The following is a 12,439-nucleotide window of genomic DNA, read 5'->3' as shown; positions in this document are numbered from 1 at the left end:
TAATTCGATTTTTTATTTAATGCGTATTGAAGAATACTGACTACGTTGGTGGTTCCATGTTATAAAAATTAATCTATTGGCTTTTATTTTCCCATATCAAATTGCAATTGCTTATGTTAATCATATGTTTTGTTGAAAAAAAAGTATATTAAATAGTAATACAAAAATAGTTTTTTTTTTTAAAAAAAAAGGAGAAAATTTGAAGTGCAAAATCCCATTATTGTTCTCTTTATTTATTTATTAATAATATTATTTATTATTATTATTTTAAATAAAAAATCCCATGTGTGTTGGTCATGGGGGTCATTCGGTAGTTGTTGTTGGAGACGAGCTCCATTTTCGATCTAGGTTAGGGTTTATCCGAGTGCCAATGGTAATGGCGAAAGCCGCCCGTGGCCGCCCCCGCTCGCTGTCCCGTTCAAGGTCAGGCTCTTCCTCCCGTTCAGGCTCTTACTCCGGCTCAGGCTCAGGCTCAGGCTCAGGCTCCAGTTCGAGGTCGCGCTCCCGCTCTAAATCTTTCTCCTCGTCTTCCTCTCGTTCCCGCAGCGGCAGTTCTCGTAGCCGTAGCCCTGCTCCTCCCCGGAAGAGGTGAGTTTCTGCTCGTACGATACGAAGTCCTAGTTTTTTTCTATCTTTCTCTGAATAAAAAAAATTGGGGTTGGTAGATGATGAGGCATGGCCGTAAAGTCATGGGTATTTTGGAATGCTTGAAATTTTTTATTCCAGTTGTTGATACGAGGAGTATATAAACTTATATTGGGGATGGGCTTGGGTCTAGTTTGTCGAATTTTTCAGAACAGCATATATTCTGAATTACACGTGTTTATGGCTCAGATTTTTGTTAATTGACCTGTGATGACCGAAAATCAAGTTAATTTCTCACTCGTTCATGTGAAGGAACAAGGAGTTTAAGGGATTGTTTTCACTCGAACTCATACTGGACATATTTAATCTTACCATGCAAAGAGTATTGACTTCATATTTTCACATATTTATTTACATAGAGAATTGAGATATATGGTCAAATTGTGGAACTGAGCACATATGAAGTTTTCTCACTTTTCCTTCCAATTTGGTAATTCTTAGTCCTGCAGAAGGAGCAAAACGAGGTCGTTCACCGCCGCCACCACCTGCTAAGAAAACTTCCCCACCTCCTAGGTAGATTTAGTTATTCATATCAATTAAGTTGAAGTTAAGTTGTCATTTTCTTGTCTGTTGTGCTATTAAATTGTAAGTTGTTTACATGTTCCTTCTCTTTTTTAGTTAAGATAGCCAATTCACAGCTTACAAAAAAAATGAACCTGGATTTTTTTCGTTTTCAGTGCATTTTTTTTACCTATACTTCCTTTTAAAAAGGCTCTTTATATTTGAAGAGTTTTGAATATACGAGGCTGGGGACATTTTACAGAAAATGTTACTGTTGAAAAGTTCATTTGAAAGTGAGATATCCTAAATCTGTATCAGCATTATGAATTCATATTTCTCTGTCCCTTCAAGTTTCAATTTTTAAGTTTGGTCATGAAAGGTTCAATTAGATTTCGAAATCGGCTTGGCTTTCTGTTGTTTTTCACATTTCCATAACTATCAAAATCATTCAGTGAGTTTGAGTTTTCGTTTTCATTTAGACTTCTTTATTTCATCTTCCAGTATAAACTCTAATACCTTATGGGGCCTTGGCTTCTGTTATTTCATTTTCAAGGTTAGATCGTATGATAACTTTGTTACTTTGCATTTGTTATACCTTTTTTTACTTTCATCAGTTTGAGTATCTATAGAATTTAGTGAAATTTGCTTGGTATGTTTCTGTTGACGTTCTTTGCTTCTTTTTTGTTCTTTTGATTCTGATAGCAGTTTGACGCATATGCTAGTTATGTGTAGTTTTTTCATGATAAATTTTTTATTACATGCTTTTGTAGGAAGGCTTCTCCAATTCCAGAATCTCTTGTTCTACATGTTGACCAGCTCAGTAGGAATGTGAATGAAAACCATTTGAAAGAAATATTTGGTATGTTGTTACCGTGCTATATTCGTGAATATTTGATTGTCTTCCATTTGTTATGGCATACATGAACTGTTATGAATGGAAAATCTATGAGCTAGTGACAATCAAAGCCAGTCTATTTATGCTAATAGTTTGTTTTAAATGTTTTGAGGCTGGAGTTTTACGACTATATGATGGTATATTTTCCAGGTAACTTTGGTGAAGTTGTGAATGTGCGACTGGCAATCGATCATGTTGTATGTTGTTGAACCCCTCCCTCCCAACCCTCCTATTCTCTTTCAAATTATGCCTCAGAAAAACTCAACGCTTTCTGCTTTTTAATGTTTTTTATTTCCAGGTTAACCTTCCGAAGGGATTTGCATACATTGAGTTCAAGATTCGGGGGGACGCCGAAAAAGCTCAATTACACATGGATGGTGTATGATTTTGTTTAGGTTTTTTAATTGATTGAATGATTCTTTTTCATCCCCTTGGGCTTGTTATATGATTTGCTACACTTATGGTTTTTAGGCCCAAATTGATGGCAAAGTTGTTCGAGCCAAATTTACATTACCTGAACGAAAGAAGCCATCCTCACCTCCTAAAGCTGCTGCTACCACATCGAGGAGAGATGCTTCAAAACCTGATGCTGCTGCAGATGCTGACAAAGATGGACCAAAGAGGCGGAGAGAACGTATGTTCTTCTTTTATTGCGCATATTAGCCTGCCATGCCTGTTTGATATTTATGCGAGTTTGTTTTAGTAAAATCTTCTTTATTTTTCAGCATCTCCCCGCCGGAAACCACTTTCTCCTCCTCGAAGATCTCCTGTGGCACGAAGAGCTTCTCCTATTGCACGAAGAGGTTCTCCCAGAAGGGAGCCAGATTCTCCTCCTCCTCTTCCTCCTCCTCCTCCCCCTCCCCGTCGACGTGCTGACTCTCCAGGTCGTCGTCGAGCTGATTCTCCCTTTAGAAGAGGTAACTCACCACCTCCTAGGAGAAGGCCTACATCCCCTGTCAGAGGCCGTTCACCCAATTCACCACCAAGGCGTCTTAGATCACCTCCTAGGTACTCTTATAAATTTTATATTTCAATTGTTGCCTTGTATATTTTCTCAATGGCAGTTGCTGAATTGTATTGCTATTTATAGAGGTTCTCCGCGACGGGTGCGTGGAAGTCCTGTTCGACGCCGTTCTCCACTTCCTCCTAGGCGCCGGTATGTCGACTGATGGTCATAGCGCCATCCTTAGCACACTCGTCCATGCACACATGCACCACATTTTTTTGGGATGGCATCATCTATTCAGAATTTTTGTTGAATAATACTCCTGTTATTGCTAGATTTTTAGCTACCCATATACCCAAGGAAGTATACTTGGTGGTGATCAAAAGTTCAGTATTTCGGTTTCTAGTTCAATAAATTAGTTTGTTTGCTTCCATAAATAGGTAATTGAGGTAAAAATTGTGTTTAATCAGATAGATTGGTTTCGTTTTGTTTATTTTTTATTAGCTGAACATTCCAAATAAACTTATTTTTGGGGGTCTCTTTTATGCATAGCTAAACTGACTTCAATGGGGAGAGTTTGTGGACTTGTCCTAAAGAATTAAAGATGAGAGTAGGCACTCATTTAGTTTCAGGACATCCGGAGTTACTGTAACTGCAGCATCATGATGGTTTGCATCAGATAAAAGAAAAGCTTAAAAGCTCTGTAATTTCTTTCAAATTTACTCTGTCAGATTTCCAAGGATGCACGTGGACTTCAAATATTTTCCTTCTATTCAAATCATAAAACTTGTGAATTACTAAAATAATTCCAATAGAGCACAAGTTGACAATGCTTTAATTGGGAATCGACTTTGTGTACTTCCGTTTATTATTGCTTGAAACTTATTTTCCATTTGCTGTCACCTCTACTATTTATGCTAGTTTAACCTTTAGATGAAGGATTTCATCTTTATTGCTTAAATCACGCAAACTTATGTAGCGTGTAAAGATCCATGATATATGCTGTGCGTGCTGTCTTCATTTTTTTATTACTTAAATTAAATGACTAGATTTCAAGAATTGTGCATGGGGTCTTGCAAAGACAGAAAAAGGGAAGCATTACCGATTTACCTACCTTGCATATATGGGAATTCCTTTCTGGTGCACAATTGTTGTAATCTATCAGTATTATTGATTCTTCTTCTTCGTTGATTTTGTGTTTGTAGATCTCCAAGGCACGCTCGAAGTCCTCCTAGAAGGTCTCCAATTGTCCGCCGACGTAGTCGTTCACCTATAAGGAGGCCAGCTCGTTCGCGATCAAGATCCTTGTCTCCTAGAAGGTTATACACAATATTTTTCCTCATTCTGCAACTTCACAGCATGTATTTTACTGAGCATTATGGTGGTTTTTGTATGTTTTTTTGGTATTGTTTGCTGTGCTTGAAGAAGATACATTCTGATTGTTAAAGAGCAAAGTGCAATTAAGAAAACAATGATCTGTAGGATCACTTCGTAGGAGCAAAAAAATTTGCATTAGTGATTGATTATTTCGCTATTCAAAATTTAATTTGTATGATTTGTGTTACATGTGATTATGTGGTGATCGGTGTTGCATATGAACAGAGGTCGTGGACCACCGGCCAGACACGTTAGATCGAAATCATATTCTTCATCGCCTAGCCCACGCCGGGTTTGTAATTTTTCCTTCTTATTTCCCATTGTTTTTCTGTTTGGTCTCTATTGAAGCTCCATTTTACTAATTTGTTTCAGGCGCAACGAAGGGTGTCAAGGAGCCGCAGCCCTAAAAGGTACAGTTTTTCGCAAGATTAACCGTCATAATTTTACTTGACCTTGGTTATCTTTAATCAGTTACATCTATAAAACATTTTATGCGTGTTTTGACAATTGTCTGACTTAATTTGGTTTTATTTCGTTATTTCAGGGCAATAAGAGGAAGAAGTGGCAGCAGCACCACCAGCAGCAGCAGTTCTCCACCACCACCTCCTCGTAAGCCTTAAAGTCGTGAGAGGGCATGTGAGCGTTGAATCGGAGTGTGATTTCTGGGCAATGACTTTTGACATTTTATTTTACCCTTTGAGATTGAGATTCCATCAGAACTTTGGTCTAAGAAAATCCTTGTAGTTTCTTTCTGTAACTCTTCTCATTTAGTAGAAGCTTGGCCAGATACCCCTCTTATTTTGTCATGGATGATCTTCACGAGCATGTGCAAGATGATGATGATTGTATACCAAATTTTTTTCTACACTTTATAATATTGAATTTTTCGTAAATTTTTATTATTTCGAAAATACGGTTAACATAGCTCTTAAAACCTAGTTAAAAACTTGAAATAACCATTTTTCCTTCCACGAACATGAATCAAGGACGGGTGGTTGTCCTTTCCTACTGAAAAACCTGAAATTATTATATATATCTTCATTAAATTCCAGGATGAATCTAGACTTGCGTGTAAGATTGCAACAGATTGATCCAGGGAACCAACCACAATGCACTTATTTCTATCTATTGTTTATATCGACTGGTTCGATTTTTTATTTTTTTTAATATCTAGTCAGATTTGGATTTTTGTGGGTCGATTGTAGCTTTTCGGGATATTGATGGACCATTAATTAGCGAGCATATGATTTGGATTTCAATTGAAGCCAGTGTTTTGGATATTGCTGGCCCATTAAACTACGACCGTTTAGCCAAGCCCATTTGTTTGCCTGAAGACAGTGAACATGGTGAAATTCCTGAAGCCGAACAAGGCGGTGATCCTCCTTCAGGGCAAGTTCGCCGGTCACAAAGCCACTATAGTGAAAAACTTCTATGACGGCGCCCGCGACCGCGCCTATGGCCACTGCCTAGTTGCTGGAATCGCGAAATACCCTAGCAAGGTTATCCGCAAGGACTCCGCCAATAAGCAGGCCAAGAAATCTCGTGTCAAGTCCTTCATCAAGGTCGTGAACTACAATCACATCATGCCAACGCGTTACACGCTTGACGTGGATCTTAAGGACGTGGTTTCCGCGGATGCTCTTGCTTCACGTGACAAAAAGGTGACGGCTTGTAAGGGGATCAAGGCTCGGTTCGAGGAAAGGTTTAAGACCGGCAAGAATCGTTGGTTTTTCTCCAAGCTCAGGTTTTGAGGTTAAAGTAATTGTAGAAGTTTCAGTTTGTCTTACGGATTTGTGCCCTTTTCATTCCAGCTAAATTGCTAGTTATTTTGGGATTTTGATTTTACAAACCATGAAATGTTTAGTTCTGTTAATCTTCAAGTTTTCTGCATTATCTGTTAGTGAAGACTATATTTCGTATATTTAAAAAGAGAGGGAGGCTGCTATTATGTTTTAAGTGCTAAATAAAAGAAGACAATTGAAAAACAAAATAATAATAATAATAATAATAATAATAATAATAATAATAATAATAATAATAATAATAATAATAATAAATGAAAGAAATCATAGTTGATGACCAACCATGGAAAAAGGTTTTCTTATTCTTACACTAGTTATGCCAGTTTTTGGACCTGTGATATCATGTGACATTGTTTTGATAGCACATCAATTTGAAGTTGACATTGTTATCTATGCAGTTTTTGGTATATCTGCCAGACAATGTAATTGAATCCTATGGATTGCCAAGTTGTAATTGTTGTGGCGGTTTGGACATAATTTTAAATATTTGAGTTGTGCTGTTAATTGAGTGATAAATGTTTCTTTTTACTATGTTATTTCATGTTGCGTGTCTTCTTTAATTTTTTTTAAAAATCGTGACAAACATTTTTTTAGTAGAGACGGTCTCACATGTTGCGTGTCTTCTTTAATTTTTTTTAAAAATCGTGACAAACATTTTTTTAGTAGAGACGGTCTCACGGATCTTAATCTGTGAGACGGGTCAACCCTATCCATATTCACAATAAAAAGTAATACTATTAGCATAAAAAGTAATAATTTTTCATGGATGACCCAAATAAGAGATCCGTCTCACAAATACGACCCGTGAAACCGTCTCACACAAGTTTTTGCCTTTTTAGTAATACTATTTTTAACCAAGTCCAATCTACTTAAAACTTATTAAACCACGAATTTTTAACAATAATAATTTTACATATTAGCAATTTATTTTGTATATTTTAAAAAACTCCATATCGTTAACATAGATACTTAATAATCAGAGTTGCCCAAAGTTCTATAAGTGATCCAAAGAAAAATAAAAATTCACTTGTTATTCCAACTTTTTTCTTTTGTCTGTTTTATTTTCGATTTGAATGAAACATTATAGTTTTAAATGGCTCTAATTATCCACTTTGGTTGAGCCATCTATGTTTTGATAGTACTTGTAAACTAATTTCTTCCTTCACAACCAACATAAGTTTTGAATTGTTTTTTAAATAGAAAATTTTTAAAGATTTTAACTCATTTAAGTTGCCTTTGGGAAAAAAAATTTATTAGATTCTAAGTGTGTCCATATTTTTCATGAAAAGTTTCGACTTCATGGATTTTTTAATGATGATGGAACCTGAAGTCGTTGCTTTTCGATGTGCTTTATGTAGATTTTCAGGCTAAGGCACATCATTCAGATAAAGATGATTGTTGAAATTATACTTTGGAATGACAGTGGTATGTATTATATTACACACACAACGTATAACTGCAGCTTATATCTATACTATATTATTAAGTATGACTGTGTAAGACTCTTAGAATAACAACTTTTGAGGACATCAAAATATTTAATTTCATAATTATCCTTCTTATCTTACTAAAAACTTTCTCAATTCACTCCATATTTTACATAGAAAAAAATCTAAACAAAAATTCCTTTTAAATCGAAGAACTCTTGTAAATTGAAAATAATTTCGTGTTAATGGTTTAGTATTATTTAATCAAATTAAAAATAATAATAACACATACAACGCGTGTTCATCTTTTACTACTGTATGTATATATATATATATATATATATATATATGTGTGTGGGGTAATCACCCGATATCGATGGTGGGCCATGGGCTGAAGTCACTGTCCATAAAAAAGCCCAAAAAACTCAGATCGGGTTTTGATTAATTTGAAGCAAGAATTACCAGTGATGTGGACCACACATATTTAAAATCAATTGACTTATTTTTGCACAGACAAGATTGGATTTCTCATTACAACCTGGAAATTTTGGGCTCTTAAAGAATGAATCATCGTCGTGGTCTGTTGTTGATATCTCTGGGGCCCATAATAACCACTATACCATACAGTAATTATTATTATTTTGATAAATAAATAAATTCATAAATTGTAATTGTTGTTCGACCGATAAAAAAATATTTTAGTACACAAACTATTATTAAATTAATTAATATATGACTTAATTGGTACATGACTTGGAATATAAATTGCTAAAGTGCAAATATTGTTATTAAATTCAACTAAATATACATTTTATTACAAATTATGTATTAAATTATAATATGTTTTAAAAATATTTATAAATATATAATAAAATGACACTTTTTTCTCTATCTACATTATAGTAGTATATGATTTTGTAGCAATAAAATTAGAACTCAATAAAGAATCATATATACTGATAAAATATATTTTAATATATTGATAAATATATAATAAAATAAATATATTTAAATTAAATTATAAGTCTAAAAACAACGAAACTTAAAAGTAATATGAGGTAAGGATAAATTGAATTTTAAATTGGATAATATATCAATTAAATTATTTACAATAATTCGTATATCAATTTGTCGATATATCAATAATTTATTTATCAAAATATTATTAACTCGTTTGTTCAATACATTCTATGTTTCCATATCCCCTTCTTCTATACATATATATTTTTTTGGTTAAAAATCTAATTCTGGTCTTTTTCTTTCAATTGCGATAAGACGCGAGTTTGTTTGTTTGTTTTTTTTTTGTTTGCGGGATCGAACTCACCTCTCGCCCTCTCCCTTATTGGTGTGTACTGTTTGAATACAACTGCCGATCGCTATGATTATTGATGATCAAAGAACAGGTTTTCTCATTGTATTCGAAAGTCCAATCTTTATACTTTTTTCCATCCAAATCAAGATTATTTAATTTTCTTAGTGCAATGTACATTCAACCAAATTGATTTCATTGAAAATATTAAGCGGCATGACAATTGTTCATCCATTTTCAAATTTAAAATAAAATATATAATCAAAATTTTAATATATTTAAAATTATAAGTGATTGTGTAACGGTATTGGATCGAAGATAATATTTTATCTGAATATTCAAGATAAACCTAACACATTTGACATCATATATGTGTAAGATAATACAAATGATTAGTCAAATAAAAGGAGAGAAAACAAAACAAAACAAAACTCTATTTAACAAAGTTACTAATAAAGATTTACTTAATCAAACTTCTAAACCACTAAAATAATCATGCTCATCATTCAACTAAGAAATGATTAAGTGGCCAAAAACCAAACCTAAAAAAGAATGATTATTATCACCTCATTGATGTGAAATTATGAGTGGACAACTTGGTGGCTAGATAGGTTAGGGTCTAAGTGAAAGATCCAATGGTGGGACAAAGGGATTCCTCCATTAATGGATATAGAGTATTAGTAGGTAATGCAATCCTATACTATGCTACCAATTCTTTTGGAAAAATTTTTTTTTAAAAAAAGACTTGGTTTTGAAGTGATGGTTGGTTCTAGGTGGTGTCACTTTCACCTCTCTTGTCCTTGTCTATTTCATTGTTGGGATTCGAGTTTTCTTTTCTTTCTTTTTTTTCAAAGAAACAAGAATGGGAGAGAAAGTATGGCAAGATTTTAAAACATAGGACACTCCCACTTGTTTTTGGTAGGGCATTAACATTGCATTGATGAGACATTTTCCCAATTATACATAATTCATTAAATAACATGTGGAAGAAGATATTTAAGAAAATGGTTTAGAGAGAAATCTTTTTTTTTTTTATCATTAGGGTTTATGTAGAATATACATTAAAGGATGGATAGATTTCATATATGTCCTTTTTGTATGTATGCTAAAATGTGTTCAGATACAATATCTTTCGGTTTGTGTTATAGAAAAATAAAATACCGATGTAACATCATTACTTATGAATGAGCTATATAAATGACTCGAAAAATAACTAGATTGTTTTCTTGTAGTTATCTACTATAAGATAATCGGACAGATAAATAATTAAATCAAGAGTTCCAAAACTTGTCTGATATTCTTGTTGTTTGGTAGTTGTGTGTTAGATGTCATGTATTCCTTCATATCTACATTTGACACCGCTGGAAGAATTGTCCACTTGAATGACCGATTGATGTTTGTTTGGTTGTGAAATTCAGTGAATTCTAACACGGAGTTGGATGAAATCATCAAGTCTTACATTTGTTTCGTTTAGTGGACCAACATGGGAGATCAATTTTTTGTTATATATATACATATAATGGCGGAGACACGGTCGTTGACACCCGGGCTGTCCTAATTTTTTTTTAAAAATTTATATGTAAATTTTTGTATAATTTTGGATAAATTTTATATTAGCCCGAGTAGATCAATTTAAAATATTAAAAGATTTTGGAGTTTAAAATTTTAGTTCGGGTAGAGTGGTATTCCTGACTCCGAGACTGTGTGTGTATATATATATTTGACAATATAAACTTGTCTTTCTCACCATCTACTCCATCAATAAACGCAAACTTGGAAAGAATAATTGATCAAGATTTCGTTTTTTAAGCTACCTTAAACATCAGGTCATTGGAAATTATGGCGTAAACACGTAATTTGAGTTAAGTACGCTTTCTAGTTGAGAAGTTTGTGTTGTTTTTTTTAAATTTAAATAATGATTTATTTATTTATTTTGGATTCATATCTTCACATTGACCAACAACACGCTTTTACAGAAGAAAAGGATGCAAGATTAACGTTTCAAATGAAAGCAAATAGTTCCTTTATAATTAATCTTTCCAATCTAAATAATTGTGGCATCGTGTTTACAAAAGATTATAATTTCAAGTAATCAAATTTATAAATTACGAAGAAGTGCGGTAAAAAAAAAAAGAAGAAGAAGAAGAAGAAATCGGTGTTTGAAAACAAAATAGAAAAACCGAAAATCAGAAGTAGATAATATTTTATAAATAAATTATTATAATATTAACTTTTACAATAATCATTTTTGTTACATTGTAGAAATAGAATCAGTATTCCACCAGCTTTTAGATTCCAATTCGATTAACAAGAATATAAATGCATAATCTGCACATAAAACTGGTTTTTTTTAAGCCAAAAATTAATTTTCTTTTGTAATTACAAACACTCCCTGCATCTATGCGTGGATTCAAGGGTTTTAATAATGATTTTAGGAAATTTGTTATATCTTCTAAAAGCGTGAAATCTATAACACAAACAAATATACCAATTTACCCCCATAATTTGTCTTTTATCCTATTTGATTAAATCCAAATTTGATTGAGTAGGTTTCTTGTGAGACGGTCTGACGAATTTTTATCTGTGAGACGGGTCAACCCTATTGATATTCAGCATAAAAAATAATACTCTTTAGCATAAAAGTAATATTTTTTCATGGATGATCCAAATAAGAGATCCGTCTCACAAAATACGACCCGTGAGACCTTCCACATAAATTTTTGCCCAATTTTGATTATATTCTTCCAAATATCTAGCTATTTATTTTGAACCCTACCCCACCTTAGCTATGGGACCAAAAATTATACTCCAAAATTGGACAAAGGGGTGTGATTAACACATTTCCATGTCTTCACGCTGCAAGAAAAGTTTAATGTCAATGACAAGGAAAAAACGAAGCATGGACCTTACATTTATTGAGGTCTTCTTTTCTTACAATGAATATTTCCTCTTTTATATTTCTTACTTTGTATATTATACTGATATTCTGTGAAACTCGAATGTTTACAGTAAAAAAAATAATTTTTTTTAATAATAGATTGATTTTATGTCTTTCTTTAGTATTTATTTGAATTTCAAATATTCATGAATGTGGAATTTCTATAATTATTTGAATAATACAAGCACCGTTTTGATATAGTATTAATGTTCATAAAAAATGGGAGATGGTATGGTTCAAAGTCAACATGGCCAAGGATTTTGTTTTATTTTTTGGGGAACCCTAATTTTATTTTATGTGGAGATGTTTAAATGTTCTAGTTTGATCAATGAATTTCATATTTTAGGGGCATGTTGTAGTACTCGCCCTCTCGAATATGCCTAGGTGGTGTGATTAAAATGGAAGGGAGACGTAAATTCATCTGACAACAAGATCTCGAGTTTTATATGAGATTTTGGGTTAGAGATCCAATTACGATTTTAAATTTTAACAAATTGCCAATTTTTCTTGTCCAAAACTGTTAGAATAAAATCTTGCAATGAATTATAATATGAATTTTTAATGTATTGTTAGCGTGCGCACACACACACGCATATATA

General features: G+C 33.1%; 2 protein-coding genes across 2 annotated transcripts; both read left to right on the top strand.

The window, feature by feature from the left end:
* The first annotated feature begins 304 nt into the window (after nt 1-304).
* LOC140964769 (uncharacterized) lies at nt 305-5,263 on the top strand. Its single transcript, XM_073424698.1, has 12 exons — nt 305-588; nt 1,087-1,158; nt 1,917-2,005; nt 2,192-2,238; nt 2,340-2,420; nt 2,513-2,675; nt 2,767-3,049; nt 3,132-3,197; nt 4,193-4,306; nt 4,590-4,656; nt 4,737-4,774; nt 4,909-5,263. Exons 1-12 carry the CDS (start codon nt 371-373, stop codon nt 4,982-4,984), a joined length of 1,314 nt encoding a protein of 437 aa, XP_073280799.1. The 5' UTR covers nt 305-370; the 3' UTR covers nt 4,985-5,263.
* Nucleotides 5,264-5,680: 417 nt separating this feature from the next.
* On the top strand, nt 5,681-6,255 carry LOC140964905 (large ribosomal subunit protein eL27y-like). Its single transcript, XM_073424890.1, has one exon. The coding sequence runs from the start codon at nt 5,708-5,710 to the stop codon at nt 6,113-6,115; it is 408 nt and encodes a 135-aa protein (XP_073280991.1). The 5' UTR covers nt 5,681-5,707; the 3' UTR covers nt 6,116-6,255.
* The last annotated feature ends 6,184 nt before the right edge of the window (nt 6,256-12,439 follow it).

The sequence above is a fragment of the Primulina huaijiensis genome, chromosome 18 (assembly GCF_012295235.1).
Source record: "Primulina huaijiensis isolate GDHJ02 chromosome 18, ASM1229523v2, whole genome shotgun sequence".
NCBI lineage: Eukaryota > Viridiplantae > Streptophyta > Magnoliopsida > Lamiales > Gesneriaceae > Primulina > Primulina huaijiensis.
The sequence above is the reverse complement of the archived record's forward strand: the minus strand, read 5'-3'. Positions and strand labels throughout refer to the sequence as shown.